The 18,218-nt window shown below is 40.3% G+C and overlaps 1 protein-coding gene across 1 annotated transcript in view; it reads right to left on the reverse strand.

Moving 5' to 3' along the window:
* Positions 1-18,218, reverse strand: part of CFAP58 (cilia and flagella associated protein 58) — a 79,810-nt gene that overhangs the window by 20,790 nt on the left and 40,802 nt on the right. Inside the window, exon 14 of the mRNA XM_081863598.1 lies at positions 14,730-14,834. Within this exon, the coding sequence (XP_081719724.1) occupies positions 14,730-14,834 (105 nt within the window). The remainder of the gene's footprint in view (positions 1-14,729; positions 14,835-18,218) is intronic.

Genomic DNA, 18,218 nt, shown 5'->3' on the forward strand with positions numbered 1-18,218 from the left:
ATGAGAAAAAATAATATAGGTTGTTCCAAATTAAAATGCCAATCATCCCTGAGTGAAAGTTCTTATTCAGATTTAAGTAAACATAACATGCCCTCTGATCATAAGATGGTCTGTCCCAAGCCAAATGCAGCTCATCTTTAAAACTAGTTGTTTACTAAAGTAAAGCAAAGCCTATTATTAGAGAATCATTGCAGAGCATTGTACACCATATAAAAATTAAATTAAAACAGAGTAACAGTATTCTCATCTGGGGGCTTAATATAAAATACAAAAAATGTAATAGCCAAGTACAGTGGTACCTCAGGTTAAGTACTTAATTCGTTCCGGAGGTCCGTTGTTAACCTGAAACTGTTCTGAACCTGAAGCACCACTTTAGCTAATGGGGACTCCTGCTGCTGCTGCGCCGCCGGAGCACAAATTCTGTTCTCATCCTGAAGCAAAGTTCTTAACCTGAAGCACTATTTCTGGGTTAGCGGAGTCTGTAACCTGAAGCGTATGTAACCTGAAGTGTATGTAACCTGAAGTGTATGTAACCCGAGGTACCACTGTACTCAGATTGCTTTATATGTTGATGTCTGCCCTATTCCTTTGAAAAAGGATGGGCTGTATGCACAATTGAATAAATTAATGATGAACAAAAGGGGGACATAACAAAGTGGATCACCATAAAATACCAGGAGAAATGCAGACTGCTGTTAACAATAAGGACAGAGCAAAGATAAATGAAACAATACATAGAGAAGGGCCACAGCAGAGACCCTATATCCTTGATAGACTCCTACCCCATTCCCATAGTAAATAATGCTTATGAGAACTGAACATCAAGGAGGGGACTCAGACTGAGGGTTTGAGGCTTTTCAGCATTTCTGCCACTGTATATTATTTGTATAAATAAACCTTAGGATTATTTTTAGCAAATCCTGCCAGCCTGTAAGATTTGTTTTTCCAGTAGTGCTCGAAGAAGCCCATGGATCTGCCTCTAGGCTAAACCATGACAACATATTTCTAAACCTGTCACTCCATTTATTTTATTATTTTGTGTTTCCTTCTTCTGAATGTGAACTAGCTGCTGTCTTAATCAGATTTTGGTCCTACTAGTGCCTTGCATGAAACAAATTCAGGATACAGAATTTCAGCTACTAAGTTGAACACATGCTGGTTGATGGAGGCTAATGCAACTCAAGTCATCGATCTCTGCTGTACAATGCAAGCCTGCACAACTTGTGACCCACAAATAGTGTCAGTTCTTGGGATAAATAAATAAATATAATATTGGGTAGGATCCAGAGTAGAACCTTTCAGCAAAGGAACAGAACTTCCAGAAAAATGCTCCGTACTACAGCATATGTTTACCTGTCCACTAGCACCTAGCAACACACCCACAGGCCAGCACGAATAGCTCTCTCCACAATCCAGACTACAATTCTATTGCAAGCAGAAAAGGTGAGAGAGAAAAGGCTAGAAGTCTTACACTAAATATATCATTCATTTGGAGAGGAACACTACATTTGCTGCTTGCTCACTTTGATCACTCTTCCCAAGCCAAGTTGATTATCAAAGGCCAGTATCTCAAGCCTTATGAACTGCATGCTCTTGTAGTCCTCTTCTTACAGATAACAGAATGCTGCCCAGGGAAACACCAATGCAGCAGCTAACAATTCTGAACACACAAGGGTGTTCACTTTGATGGGTTTTTTTCCTGAGTCAGGCTGTTGCACTAGTCTAGAAAATGGCACAAGTGCTAACTCTGTCATTAGGAAGCCCAGTCTGTCGATGTAACTAGAGATGATCAACAGTCTCACTCCTAATGAAGATTTATTCACCGTCCAAGAAGTCACATTACAATTCTAGTCCTCCAATGCTGCTGCCTTGGTTACATATTTCAGAAATAACTAGATCCTTGTTAAACACCAAGAACCTCTCACTACATTTTGCAAATCCCTGCTATATATTTCTTCTGCTTTGCATGCAGAAATGTGCACTACATATCTTTGTAAAATGCATTTTTTGTTTTACTTGTTGTTCTTGGACAACTGCAGGTCACTGAAAACAAAAGTAATCTTTTATGCTTTCTTTTATCTATATGGTGGGACATTCAATAAAGCATTTGTAGAATATCAGCTATTAACAAATGTACAGACTGCACAAACATTATTGTGGGTGCTATCAAGCATTCTTCTTCTTCCCCTATCAGTCCAACATCAGCCTCCCCAGAATTCTCGTCATCATTTCAGATCACATTAGAACCCAAAACTGCTTCTCACGTTTTTCTTTAGCAACTACCATCCTAAACTAATATTTCAGCACACTCTGCTTGGTGGTAGATACAACTTCTAGAGTGATTCTGGGTATTCCAAGAAAAGAATTTATAGCAAACAGAAAGAGCCAGAACTGCTGCTATTCATCAGAGACTGAGACTAATGTCATAATTAAGGTTCCAGCATTAAGAGCAGAATTTTAACAGAAAGTTTAAAATATTTTAAAAGCTGTGCTGCTTATTGTTCTAAAAAGAGTCCTAAAACATTTAATCTTACAAAGACTTTAATTGCAATTAGTGGAAGAATTACAGTGAGGTTTGACATTGCATTGATGAGGAAAACAAAACCCTCTGCTTTGAGGGTTTCATGTTTATTGGCATTATAACCAAAATGTCAACTACATTGAACTCCAGAACTATTTGTTCATGATGTAATGAAGCAGTGAAAATTCCAAGTGGGCTAAGAACCCTTCTGGAAGATGTTACATAGGAAGCTGATACTAGTTTAAATGCAACAATGTATAGCCCTGTTCAGTTTACTTCTATGAGCACAGTGAGGTTGTTTTCTTCTTTTTAAAGTTTTTGCATAATAAGAACATTTTCAGCTCAGGATGCCTATGATGAAATGTTTTATGAGGCATATGAAAAATTAGCATACAGTAACCTTCACTTTTTTTCTTTTCTTTTACAACAATGGGGAAAAGTTGCCTTAAGCTTTCCAAGATAGCTGCAATATGGATGTTCTCAATAAACTCTTCTTTAAAGGTCTTTCACTTGTGATAAATTTCAGCAAACACTTCTGAAAGCTGCAATGTTTCTGTTCATATAAATCAAGAAGTCCATGAGCTTCACTCATTGTCATGTGTGTGCCATAATTTGGCTTCCTTTTTAAAAGCTATCCCACCTTCCTTGATCAGCATTGAAAAATCATATTCTACAGAAGAGAAAAGACTCTTTGAGAAAAGAGACTGAACCTTCAACCTTTATGTTTCTTATTTTGCTTCCTATCTAGAAGCCTTCCTATACGCCTACACCTTGGACTTATTTGGTCAGCTGCAGCCCCTTCCTGTTCCAAAAAGCTGTCTCTATGACTTTCCGTGCCTGTTTGGGCTTCCAGGGAGCTTTGGCTGTGTTCCAGCCTGCTCTCCGTTCCTTCCTTATCAGCCAGCCGTCTAAGGTCAGGGGGAGTCGATGCTGGCAGCTGCAGGCTCTCCTGTGCTGGCTTGAAAGCCCAGCCTCCCTGTTCCTGACTGCATTCTGCAGCCGGCTGCGAGATTACATTTGGAGCTGGTGTGTTCATGACATGCAAGCATCATCCTTTGCTAGGTTTTCTGTTTTAACAGTTGAGAAATTAGCCCTCAGTTACCCCATGCTGAATTGATGTCATAGCATGGATATCTGAGAAGTTAATCCAAACGGTGAGACCCAACTTGAAGGAAACATTTTCTTGCAGCTGGATTCATGAACTTCACTATTGCTTTCTAGTGAGGGGCATATAGCCAACAAATTCTAGTTTGGCAATATGACAAACTCTTTTGAAAAGAAGCTACTTATTCACTCAAAGCAATTTCAAGATGAAAGACAGTCAGACCCTAGAGCGATATTCTTCTTTCCATAATAACAATTCCTCTAAGAATATATCCATAGGATCTGAAGCCAATTCAATATGGTTTTAAGCTTGGGCTTGTGGCTACTCTGGTTCCCCCAGTGAGTAAGAACACAATAAGAGTGCTGCTGGGTCATATCAAAGGCCATCTATTGTTACTTTCTGTTCTTCTTGTGACGTGCCTGATATCTCTGGAAATACTAACAGCACTCTTTCACTCATGAGTCCCAGCAACTAATATTCAGGGACATTAAGCCTGGTACTGGAGGTAATATAGCCACTAAGATTAGTAGCCATTATTGACCTATGATAGGAGATAGAGAGTTTTATCCTTTTGATTTTCCAGACATTTCAAAAGCCTTTTTACCATCAATTATGATATGTTAAGCTGGAAATAGGAGCACCACCCTGCAGTAGGTCTGTTCTTACCATTTTATCTGTGCTAGATAGGCAAGGATATTTGTGCAAGCTTCTTAAGTACTTTACAGAATTTGAAAGTTTAAGGTTGCTCTTCAGGAAGGAACTTCGTTTAGTTAGAATCATTGATAAAAGATATTGTATTTTCATAGGCAAGCATCTCCATACAGTTGTAGGGATGCACAATAACAAGGGTTTAAGGAACTCCTAGTTAAATAAGCTGCAGCCAAGCAAGGGGAGATTGGGGTGGTTTCTCTGCATCGGATGGAATGCATTGTAGTCTGTATTCTGCTACATCCCTGACATGCCTCTCTGTCTCTCCGAGTGCTTTTAAGTAGCAAGTTTGTCCCCTACAGTATGGAGCAGATTGCACCAAAATGACTAACATTTTCAGAACAACTTAATGAGAGAAGAAGATACCTTACAGCCTCTTAGAAGATGTTCACCCTCACCTTGTCTTCCAATGACACGAGTTGAACGTACTATCACTATACTCAGCATGTTTTCTAAAAAACAAAGTAACACAGCAGTTCTTTTCTGCATTTTTTGTTGGCTTGCCATCTTCTTTTGTTATGGGAAGTAGGAGTTTTCCATTTACTAGGACAACAAATCAATACCTCCAATGCTCTCCCACACAAACACAGCCATGGAAGGCAAATGGCTGATAGCTAATTCTTTAATGACGAAAGCAACACTCACAGTACTTCCTAAGGTGCACCAGATGCACACCTGCACACACTTCTTGCACCTACATAGCTGGCATTAACTTTTCCAGGTTCACGCCTGGCGGAGCAGTTGAGGCAACAGTAAGACCATGCCCTCCCCTGGGCTTATGTATCCTCATCTGATGGTGTGCATGCCTGTAACCTGAGACTAACTTCTCCTGCACATAGATTGTCCCTCCACTTCCCTCTTCAAGACCCTCCTGGTTCTAGGAGACAGCAGGACAGGGGATGATGGGGATCTGACCAGTTCACCCATCACATGAAGAGCCTCTTTCTCTGCTTCTGACACATCCTGCCCCCATCTCCACCTTTGACTGACCCTTCCCCTTCCCTCTGTCCTGGCTGCTGCCTTGTGGGTGGCATCAAACCCCATAAATCTCTGCCCCCCTCTCCTGGGTCAGCCTCCAGACCCCCTGTCTCCGTCACAGCCATGGCAGCCATGAAGTTGTGAGCCACCCCAGAGCGAACTGCTTTGGTATGGATGATGAAGTCCCCCAACACTAGCAGTCTGGAAGTCCTCAACACCACCTCCGAGATCAGCTCAGGCAGCAAGACTGCTGGGCAGCAAAGTGGGAGGTAACCAGCAGAATCCCTAATCTGTCCCGATTACGTAACACCAGGAACAAACACTCTGGACCCCCACTGAACTGGACAGAGAGCCTGGTATAGATAAATATATAAATTTATTTATGTATTTTAGATGGTTTTATTCTCATTTTTAAGAAGCATGCAAAACGGAGTACACCCATTAAAATGCAGAGAACAAAAGCTTTCCTTGGCACCCATCTATCAAGAATAGGTAAGAAGAAATTATATAAATCCCATGTGATGCAATGGGTGCAATTTTATGACCCAGTAGAATTGCCTTTTAGCTCCAATGAATCTTTTAAATTCCCTTAAAACATAAAGGAGATTAAATATTCATGGAGCTTTCCTAATAATAAACTCAAACTAATTTCTCTTCCGGCTGCAACTTTGTCTTCTTTGTAACTGGCACCTTTAGTCTGAAAATATCTCATACTGAGATCCCATCAAAATAGCTAAAAATGGTGAGGATTCCCCAGAGTTGTAATTTTGATCCAATTTTGTCTAATTCTTCTGTCAAATTTGCATCTTGCTGTTGTCCAAAAGAACATTCATCACACAAAAAACCCTCTTCTCTCTTTGTGCTCTTAAAGAAAAGGTACAAAGATTCAGTAAGACCTGAAGTGAGGAAGTTTTTTATCACAAATTCTTCATTTGGGTGCTAAGTGATCTTCTTTATTTTCTCCATCTCTTGATGCTAGATTAACATAACTGGTTTTTATTGGAAAACAATTTTCCTTTTGTTAAATTCAGCTGATTACCTCTAATAGATGAAGTTAAACTGATGATTGCCATTCCTTTTTTAAAAAGCACAGATTTAAAAGTGTTGCCTCCCCCTGAAGGTTTTGTTCTCTGGGCAGGAAAGAAAAGTTAGTGCCAACATCAGCATGCTTCTCAACTTAAAAACCGTGATGATTCTCTCCCCCCCCCCTCCTTATTTCACACACCATTTCAATATGAATTGGAATTAGAAATACTAAGGTGGCAATGTGAACACACCCTTTAGACTCTTCTGCACTATATCATGTTTGTGTACCATCTCTTGCTCTATGTGGTATAGCTCACCTGTCCACCTCCTGCACAAATTGATTATCATCAAGGGGCTACCAACACTGTGGGGGGGGGCAACTGGAAAAGGGGGAAGGGAGGGCCAAATTCAAGCAACAGCTCCCAGCCCAGCTAGAGCTGACTCTCCATCCCAGATTGCCTCCCAAGGACCAAGGAGGCTGCCTAATCCTCAAATGGGGTTTTGCAAAGGTTTTAGAAAACTTTAACAAGGGATCAGAGAAGCAGCATGTCAAACAATTTGAGATCCCTGAATGATTTAGGGAATAACAAATGCCAAGATTTAAAAGCAAGAATGTGAAGTGCAACAGGCCTATATCAGTGAAGCTAAACAGGGCTTATTCCCTCCATGCACCCCTTGCCAAATCTGTTCTGGGGGTACCCTAGGCATCTGGAAAGATTTTGGACACAGACAAAAGTCCTTGAAACCAACAGGACTTCAATGGATACAACCCATCAAACTGAAATAATACAGCACATGCTCCATAGCCATTTTTTAGGTTCAGGCTAAATCAGATATCAAGGTGAAGTACCAACTTTAGGCTGAAAACACTGCTCAGAAATATATTTACATTCTTGAATAGAAATCCCATCATAAATATTTGTTTGATTAAGGGTACAAGTTTAGGGGTTCAGGACTTCAAAATTCGCTACGTGGATTTTAGAATCAGACTTTGGGAGTGGGATGCTACCAGACCTATGTGAAATCTCTAATATGTTGAGGATTTCACAATGTATTCTGGAATACAGAGAGTTCTTTTTGCACTGTCTCTCAGCTAAAACCATTCTTTTTCCCGCATATACCTTCTTTATGATCATGACAAGTCTTTAGAGAAGATGACTGACAACCAGCAGGTAATATGATGTCATTGCACTGTTATCTGGTTTGAATGTGCAGATAAGTAAACCAGACTGTTAGGCAGTTAGACAGAAAATCAAATTTAGAAAGGGGGTTTGCTTTAAAGGGAGACGGCTAGATTTTTAAACAAATAAAGACATGCATAATTCACTTTTTCCTCAAGCTATGCTAGCTATATTTACAAGGTAATTACTATTACTTTGTTCATTTACTATTTGTTATTTGCTCCCTTATATTGTAATAGTACATACTTCTTCATTTGAGATTTGTAAGCAGTGGCTGGCCACATAGCATGGATGCTGCAGTAGTAGGTTTCCTGCACTATCAAGAGATTAGACTAGACTTTTGAGGTTCCTGACATGATTGTGTAAAATATAAGAATTGTAGCTGAGCATATCATGAAGCAGAACATTCTAGAAAAGTCTGCCTCTCCCAAAGTTCAAAGTAAGGAAGATTCCATTTAGTTGCATAACCAGTAAAGTTGCACAATTTGATTCAAAACCATCCTAGACTGCAAACTTGTAAAAATATATGCATTAACGAAACATTACATGGGAAAAACCATGTGTTCACCCAGAGGCATCCTTCTGACATTTCTAGTGCAGTGATTCATGTGTCTGAACAGAGAATCCACTTTTGAACAGCACATTCCACAGTATCATCCAAGGAAGGATTGGAGTTTTCCAACTTGTTCAAGCCCTCGTAATTATTATTAGCATTAGTATATATTGATTTATATACAGTGGTACCTCGGGTTAAGTACTTAATTCGTTCCAGAGGTCCGTTCTTAACCTGAAACTGTTCTTAACCTGAAGCACCACTTCAGGCGAAGCTAATGGGGCCTCCCGCTGCTGCCGCGCCACCGCCGCACGATTACTGTTCTCATCCTGAAGCAAAGTTCTTAACTCGAGGTACGATTTCTGGGTTAGCGGAGTCTGTAACCTGAAGCGTATGTAACCCGAGGTACCACTGTACTAGGGGATGGGTAGTACCTCTGGTGGGGGACACTTTGTGCTCCTCCTGGGGTAGTTGGTCCACATTTGGTCCCTACCCTGAACTCAGTTCTCATCTGTAGTTCCTAGAAGCTGTCACACAGCATGTGACAGTGGCCACACCCCGGGATGGCTTCAACTGGCTAGTTATACCAGGTGAGGATAGCTGATGGGTCTCAAACCCTCGGTGAGTTAGGGACTTCCCCTGCATGCAAAGAAGGCAATGGCAAATTGAGTGGACGAGACCAATAGTGGGTCCAATGGTCAAGAAGGTGGCTTCTGCATGTGCTGTAGAGGAAAGTGAGGGGCAGATGGGGCTTGTCAACCTGAGAAGGTAGTCCATCTAGAAAAGGGAAACTGATCCTCTGCTGCCTTGCAGGATATCTTCAGGAGAAGAAAAGGCTAAGGAGTAAAACTTATACAAATATGGAGTGGAGTCCCTAAGATGGTTATATATGCCTCCTTCTGGCAACTCCTGCAGCCAAGCTGGTGCCAAACATATTGCTCTGCTTTTTTTTGGACCACAACAGCAAGGCCAAGAAGGGGATCATGTCATCTGGGCAGCCCAGAACCTCCATGCACACTGCCTAGGCTTGAACCCTGGGAAGGTCACTTTGGTGTTGCTAACACAGGAGTCTGACTTTCCTCATGCGGGGACACTCCATTGTCTCTCAAGATAAACGAATGCCAATAATATACGCCACCCTTTTCCCTGAAAGGGACTCAAAGCAGCTTATAGACAAAACAAATGAAACAGCTAAATAGACGAACACTCATTTTCTCCTTGGAACTTTCTCTTTATAATTCCTCCACAGTTACAAGCTTTGGATTACTAGTATCCCTTTGTTCTTGGTTTTGTTGATGTCCTTTAATGTAGGGTCAGAGCTTTCTTCAGTCTGTTTACTGGAATTACCCAATTATCAGCTCCTGCCTAAAGCTGCAAATTATCTTTAGAATAGCCATTAATATACCAAGAGTTTCTGGAATGTGTTGAAAGCTCCTTTCCCCCGGCTTAGATCCAGTGCTCACATTCTTATCAGCATAGGAGCCACAGCTGCACAACACCTTCCAGCTCCACTGCAGTAACATAGGATACAGGAGGAACCCATGCAAGCATCTATACAAAATAACATTTGTTTATGGGGGCAGGGGTTTCCCATGATTCTCACATTATATGAGAATGAATCAACTGCTATGGCTCCTGTACTAGTGGAAAAATGCAAAAACCCAGTCTTAAATTTCTGTACAGAACACTTAGATTCTCTGTCATTTATTCTACTGCTTCTACTGGACATGTAAGCTTACTGGTCAACTTCTCTTTTTTTACAGGAATCCAAATACCTTACACTCTTCTTAGGAAATGTCATATGGCAATTGAGCTGAGAGCCAGAGAGGCATGGAACAAAATCTGGATGGAGCTGTGTAGTACAGGATAACAGGCTTTTACTATGAGACAAGAGGCCTCAAATTCTAGACAATAAGGCAAAGCTGGGTCCAGAGAAAACTCAGGCAAGCAAGGGCAGATTAAGGTGGTTGGGGGCCCTTGTGCAATTCCCAAAAGAGGCCACCCTTCCCCCAAAAATGCATACATGCAATAAGGTACCACAAAAAATCTAGTGGTATCTTAAAGAGTAACACAATATATTCGTTATGCCATGATGGGGAGGACCCTGAGCACATGTAGTTCACAACTTTTAGCAAATTAAGAACTTTTGGGGTGGGGGGCAAACCTTGATAAACAAAAAGAAAACACTCTAGGCATATGCACTTAACTCATCATTGCTTTTGCTCATTTCCTGCATTGGGCCTGTAATCAACTTAGCCTAGCTTACCTCACCTGGCTGTTGTGAAGGTGTAGAAGGAAGTGTAAAATGGTGGCAAAAGGAAACTTAAGACATCAAACTTTTGTTCCTTTAACCAGACTAATGCACCTTTATTCCATAAGGGGTCATTATTTTCTACTCCTCCTCCACCCCACAAATTAGTACAGTTCCAAGGCTTCAACCATTCGTACTCTGGCATGATTATTGCGTGTTTTAGATTCCTATGTCCCAATGAAAAAAATAAGGGGTAAGGAAACAATTGGGAACTGCTCTTACTTTTATTTTATCTTCCCCATCCCCCAACTTACTAAACTAGACCAGCTGAAGTACTGAACTGCTGAAGAAGAAAAATGAAAGAAGAGTTTGTTAAGACACTGAAAGATCTTCTGTGTTTCTGCTCTCCACAGTAGTCACAAAGCATCAAGCAATAAAGGTGCTGGCTCTATCCTTTGGCTTCTGCTAAAAGCACAACAAAGCATCTATCTGAGAGTCAGGCATGGTTCCTTTGACACTCCCTTCTCCCACAGACACACAGGCTGACAACAACCATTCAATATAAACAGTAATACAGACTGCACATACGAGATAAATCAAATGATGATTTTTAGGGATGAAGAGGTGACTGAAATAAATAGGGGTTAAGGGACACAGATGCTTTATTAATTATGAGATTTCTCATTTTTCCCCCCTGTGGAAGCAGTTTATTGCTGCTGTGAGGATGCTGCACAATTGAAAGTCTCCAGACTTTGTACATAATCATAACTAATGGAGTAAGCATAAGGGGGCTTTCTCTAATAGTCATTTTTATTATGAATAAAATAAAATCCCCAAAGTTTATTTAGAATTACATCTAATGATACACCCGAAATACTATACTATAACAGCAGACAAAAGTTTACACACACACAAACGAACAAACAAATACACACACACATATTCACTGTATCTTTCCAGTTTTCAAAAAGTTACAATACCTCTTTCAACAAAAACGCTTTCTCCAAAATACTGCAGCCTCAAATTCAGAGTATGCTAGAGAATAAAAGTACCACACTAGGTAGGCTCTCACTCTGAGCCAATCTCCCCAGGCTTTGGAAACCAAACTGACCTGAATGCAATGAAAGACCCATAAAATTTCATCTCCTATTGGAAGTGGCAAATCTTCCTGTAGCATTTACAGCTGTGGTGTATAGGGACCCATTTATTTCCAGGTTATCACCTTCCACCCACAGCAACATAAAAGAAAGGCTCAGAGACTGACAGGAATCAACAAAAGACCTCATTTCTTCCTGCAATGGCAGAGCAGCTCCTGGGAGAGCTGGGCAATTTGGAACAGTAGCTGAAGGTGGGAAAATGTCAACTATCTGTGAACACAAGGGCCTTTATCCAGATTATTTACAATCATATATGGGAGCTTCTGAGCTATGCTGTTATGCACAGCATCTACTACCTGGACAACACTAGCACTGATTACAGTTCAACATTTCAGTTCAGCTTCATCAACAAACGATGTCCAGAATAAAACAGGAATAAAATTGCCATGGTGTATGGGGCATTCAGATCTTCTGCTCAGTTCCCTTATCCTAGTGTGCAGTAGTGGTCATGAAGCCCACTAGATGACTTAGCGCAGTCACTGTCTCTCAGACTAACCTACCTCAAGATAAAATGGAGAGAGAGAGAGAGAGAGAGAGAGAGAGAGAGAGAGAGAGAAAGTGTGTACATCAGGTGAGATTAAATGTATAAACAAACAAACAAACTAGGGAAAGGTTTTATTTACTTACTTACTTACTTACTTACTTACTTATTATTATTATTATTATTTTGCCCAGGACAACCCAAAGCCAAACAAAACACCCCACAAAGATACATTAAAGCCGAGAGGAGGGGAAATACATTATAAACATCCTACCCACTTCTAAAATGCCACAGAAAGTTAAAGGCCAAAGGCATGGTTACAGATGAAAGTTTTTGCTTGGTGCCTAAGAACATATTATGATGGCACCAGGCGAGCCTCCCTGGGGAGAGCATTCTACAAATGGGAAGCCACCATAGAAAATACCCATTCTCAAGTTACCAACCTCATGGAGGAGACAGAGGAAGAATGGCCTCAGATGATGACAGCAAGGTCCAGCTTGGTTCATATTAGTCTCTAGATGAGATGAAGACCTCAGGGTACGGATTCATGATTGTAGGAAAGGTTGCCATTTATTTAAACATACTGTGTTGAAAATCATACATCTTATAATTTTGTATGTCGGGAGGTACCAAAACCAGGGCTTTTGATTAACACCCACCATCCCATTCTGAACTATCAATCATATATATGCCAGAAATTTGAGGGTAAAGAGGAGGGAAGTGAAGAGGGGAGGGGAGAGACACTGACCTCCAGCAGAAGGAAGCAAACTTGACTTTACACACTAACTGATTTAAAGAACAATGTGCTAAGCTGGTCTTCAAAAATGAGCCACAATGCAGACAAGGCAAGTCAAAACCTGTTAAATTTAAATCTCATGCTGGTTCATGCTAAACTAGCAGCAAGGGAGCGGCTCAAGAGGAGTCAAAACAAAACCCTATAAATGATCAACAAGCTGATGATAAGAGGAGGAAGGAAGAGGTTACATCTTAGTGTAAACTGAAATCCAATTAACTCTTCTGACCATATACTAACTGCTATGTTTTACCCATATACACATGCTGAACTTCCTAAGGAAATTTCTAAAATGATCTCTTTCTTCATTAATAGTATGTTCCTTGTGCTCATCAAGTGATAAAATATTGAACAGGAAATTCCAAAAAATACCTCATGCTACTTAAATAAGAGGAAAACTCCTGTTTCCAGTTTGCATCCTGTATGCCTGCATTTTAGCAACATAAGATTATTCAGGCAATTAAAAATTTCTGCTTACTTGATGCATTTACAGTGTAGAGACATAAAAACACAAGGCTTAGACAATTCTACTTAGAGGGAGAACATGTATGAACACAAGCGGTGTCATTCCACCAGGTCAAAGCATCATCCTGCATCTCTACTTGTATTTTCTGTGTTGGGAAAATACAGACTGCCTTTTGGGACACAGAGCACTTAATGGACTTGCATACTGTGTGAAATGTAATACAAAGTAGAGGTACATCTTAAAGCTGTGCAACCTTCCCTTCAGATTTTAGTGGCATTCCCAAACACATCAATATGTATGTACCACAAAAAAATGAACTACAGAAATAATGTGCAAAAGGAGGAAATACTTAGCATCCACTGCAAGAAAAACCAGTGATGTAGAACACACGTCTTACTCTTAAGTCATAAAAAACCCACTGAAATCTTCTACCAAAAGCCATAATAAGCAAAGTAGGAAATCCAACAGGCATTATTTTCTACTGACCTGGTAATTAGTGGCATGATCAAAATGATTCAGAACGACCTGACCAAGAAAATAATGCTGCCTTTAAAGCTGGCAAAATTGGTGTTTTGATTGTTGTTGTTGCTATAAGTGGAAGTAGAGGGGTGGACTTTTCACTACATTTTTTATTCTGAAATGTGGGTTGCAGCAACAAAGTTTCATGTAAACAAAGTTTATATGTGAATAAGTGCTGCCATCTAAAGCTAGTTACTGGACATGCACTGTGTTTAATTCCATAAACTGAATACCAGAATATCTGAACAGCACTCAAGGCTTTTGCATACAATCCATCACATTTCTTCCTTTATTCTATTAGCTTTCTCAGAGATCATTTCTAGTCAGATTTGATTTGTGCAGTGACGGTACCATGGCCCTGCTCTATAGTTTTGCTGTAGAGCCATTTTTAAACAAAGAACAGCACGGCTCTGTACCCCAGAGAATTGCTCAGCTGGAGGAATATAGGAAGCTGAGATGCCTCAACTAAGACTATTCCCTTCCATCTAGCATACTACAGCTGAGTGGTTCTGCACTGGTGATGTGAAGCAAAATTGTGTTAATCTAGCAAAATTATGTATAACAATGTGTCAGAAGGCAGCAGGAAGCCTTTTTGATTTAGACAAGTCTTCTAAGGAGTGTGCTCATTAGAAAAAGAAATTAGCCAGCAAGGAGCTCTGAAGACAAATAGATCTCTGTTCCATGCAACCATTCACATCACATGCACTATTCATCACACCAGTCATTCATACATCCACATTCCACATGATCCCATCACCACTGACTGCACTAGCTGAAGGAAGTTTGCATTTTCCCAGCAACACAAGATACTTTTTGATTGCTTGGGGAGTACAGTTTTCCTGCAACAGAAGCACCGCCTTAGGGGATGATATATGGATCCCTCAAAGCAAATAAAAATAACATCTGTGCAAAAATGAACCCAATAATATGGAAATGACCCAAGAGAAACACATGTATGTAAGCAGGATACATCCAACATGCCAACTGTACCTGGAGGAGCAACTCTTTTTCAACCACTTCTTCCGTCTTGCTAATAAGTCGTTTCTGCAATGCATGTATCTTTTGTATCAACTCATAGGTATTTGGGTCGCTGGCCTGCATGATAGGAATACAAATTTTTAGTTGCAAGTTCTGTGCCTTGCAGTATGCCTAATTGCTCAAAACTTATATGAATACCTTCCACACTAAACATGGCCTTACATAATAAAACTTAAACTTTAAAGCTGTTATTTATTCCCCTAGCAATATGAACAGCCCAGGCTACCAATCTAGACGGTAGCAAGTTCAAATTGCTTCCACACAGAGCAGTCATGGAGAGCTGCCTATGCACCTCATTTAGGATTTGAGGAAGCATCAGTTTCATTGATCAACAGAACATGTTGCAAGTACATATCCTGAACACAATAGAACGTAGTCACATGATTGTTGTCTTCTGGCCAATAGTACCATCTTCTGAATTGTAACATTCATGCTACACTTTGTATTATTGGGCTTTCAAAGAACTTTTGATATAGCCCCTCAATCAATTTTTATTGCGGTCAAAGACCAGACAGCAAAGTTAACAATAACAATATATGCCACATCCACGTGAAGAAGCGAATGTAATTAAAAATTGCCTATAAACTTATTTACATTAAAAATAACACTCCTTCAGCTAAAATCTGAATTCCGGAGATTAAAATCAGTACTCATTCGTCAGCCATCACTGTCACCACGGCCTGTCTTGTCCTTGTTGCTATAAAACAGAGTTTTGCAACAGGCCTGACGATATCTAGATTTTTATCAGCAAGAAGTTTCTCTAAGCATCCAGGAAATTTCCTTAATAAAGGTAAAAAAGCTCTCTTCAGGTACCACGGGCAGTGTAGAAGAACGTGCCCAATGGATTAAATCTCATTAGAATTGCATGGACATAATCTTTGTTCAGCTGGGATGTCATGATATCTGCCCTCTAGTAGTGCTGAAGGGAGAACATTAAAATAGGCTCTGGAAAATGTCCAGCAATGTTTAGTGTTTGCTGGATGGGATATTTGAGATTTGTGCAGATATTTATAGATTTTAGAGGATCAGATAAAATCAGTTTGGAATTCTATGTCCCAGATTTGTTCTTTGATTATATATCTGGCCCTTCCCATTTCCAAAGTATTTAGGAGAAAGGCCATAAAAGGACAGTTTTCTTGTAATGCCCTTCCACCATTTTGTTTGATAGTTATCAACTAGCAACAAGGGAAACAGCCCAGTTGGAGTCTTATTAAGTCTTAGCCATGTGTATAGAGTAACTAGCCACACTTTGGCTTCAATCCTATACAGGTCCATCTCCAGTTACAGGGCTGCATTAGGGACACATTTATGGGTTCAGAGAATTGACCTAAGAAATCCTGATTGTATTTTTTCATAGGAGTTCAAATTAGAGAGGAGAACTAGTTGTGTACCATATAATAGTTGTGCTATAGATTTTTCAGCAAATAGTTTAACAGCAGCTGGAATAAAATTTCCTCCCTTTGCTCAGTGGAATCTTAAAATTGCTGCAGTACTTTTTGGGGCACTTGGAATACTGTGTATAGTTGTGGTCACCACATATCAAAAAGTGCATTTTAGAGCTGAAAGATGTGCAGAAAAGGGCAACCAAAATTACCAAGCCGCTGTTACAACTTCCCTATATGGAAAGTTGCAAACATTTGAGGTGTTTCAGTTGGGGGTGGGGAGGAGTGGGGAGGAGGAGGAGGAGGAGGAGGAGGAGGAGGAGGAGGAGGAGGAGGAGGAGTAATAATAATAATAATAATAATAATAATAATAATAATAATAATATATTATTTATACCCCGCCCATCTGGCTGGGTTTCCCCAGGCACTCTGGGCGGCTTCCAGCAAAATATTAAAATACAATAATTCAGTAAGGGGGGACATGATAGAAATGATGAATAAATTATACATGGCATGGAGAAAGTGGATAGGGGAATGCTCTTCTCCCTCTCTCATAACACTAGAACCCAGGGCCACCCAATGAGAGCTGAATATTGGAAGTTTCAGGACAGAAGTATTTTTTTACACAGTGCATAGTTAAACTATGGAATTTGCTGCCACAGGATGAAATGATGGCTACTAAATTGGAGTTTTAAAATGGGTTTGGACAAATTCATGGAGGATTACAGTATCCATGGCTATTAGTCATGATAGCTGTGCGCCACCTTCAGACCTGGAGGAGGAATGTATCTGAGTACCACTTGTCGAGGAACACAAGTGAGGCAAATGCAGTTGCACTCATATCCTGCTTACAGGCTTCCCATAAGTATGTGGTTGACCATAGTGCAAACAGGGTGCTAGTCCACATGGGTCTGTGGGCTGATCAGGGCTCTTATGTTCTTATTCTGGTAGTTTTGGAATACATTGGCAAAATGCTACAGAGCGACTACTGTCATCAATTACTTCCAGAGGTGGTGCTCACATGGAAAATTGTGTTGACATGCACATTGTCCCAGAACATTTTATCAACAGTGATCAACATTGGAGCTGTTTGCCCTGGGGCATCTGCTATTTTGCTGCAGGGCAGTAGTGTGAAAGTTTAGTCACTGCAACATGCTGCAAGAAAAATCTCCTATGACAGCAGGGTCCCAGAAGCAAAGGGAGTCCTATAACAATGCAGGCAATTATAGGGTTTTCTAGCACAGGGCGGCGAGCGGAGAGAGAGGGATATTAGCAAACCACAATTTTCTTATATATGCTATTGCTATTCTATCTTCACACTTGAAAAACAAATGAACCCAGTGATTCCTAATGTGATAGACTGCAAATACTTTTCCTTGTGTTCTACAATCACAAACACAACACACTGGCTCATAACACTGGCCCTGCTTGCATGCGTATGCCAAACTATGTCTTACAGGGGTTGCACAAACATGCTGGCTCTCAGAGAAGAGCTCCCATGCACTTTACTCCTCCCTAGTCCTTTTAGCACAATGTGGCAGTTAAGCCAAGGTTTGGCTCAGCATGTCATCTGAACCTGGCATCACAGTTTAGGTCTCTGCTCCTTAACAACAAGCTGCAACCACTGAACAAATGTTTGCATGAACCTGATAAGCCATTGCTTGGCTTATTGTAAAATGTGAACCAGGCTGCCGATAGAAGCTTTCTAGAATCCTCCCATCTGTTTACACAAACATGTCCAATTAATAAATTCCTAAGGACTAAAACATAGGTGATTCATGCCTTTAACAGCCAAAGTGTTGATTTGCAGGAATTGTTCTATTTTTTGTTCTGGAGATGAACTGAGGCACTGTTACAAATTATTTCAACTGATTCTATATGCTGGATGATTAAGCTATTTCTATGATTCTAGAATTCAAAGACTTCATTTTCTGCAAGTATCAAATTGTTGTTTGTGTGAAAGATTTAGATGTATAGCTGACTTTATCCCATAGGCTATGGACAGGCTACAGTAAATATCTCTAAAATATAAGCAATTTCTAAGCATTTAAATTAAATT

This window comes from Podarcis erhardii, assembly GCF_964252035.2.
Source record: "Podarcis erhardii genome assembly, chromosome: 5".
Lineage (NCBI taxonomy): Eukaryota > Metazoa > Chordata > Lepidosauria > Squamata > Lacertidae > Podarcis > Podarcis erhardii.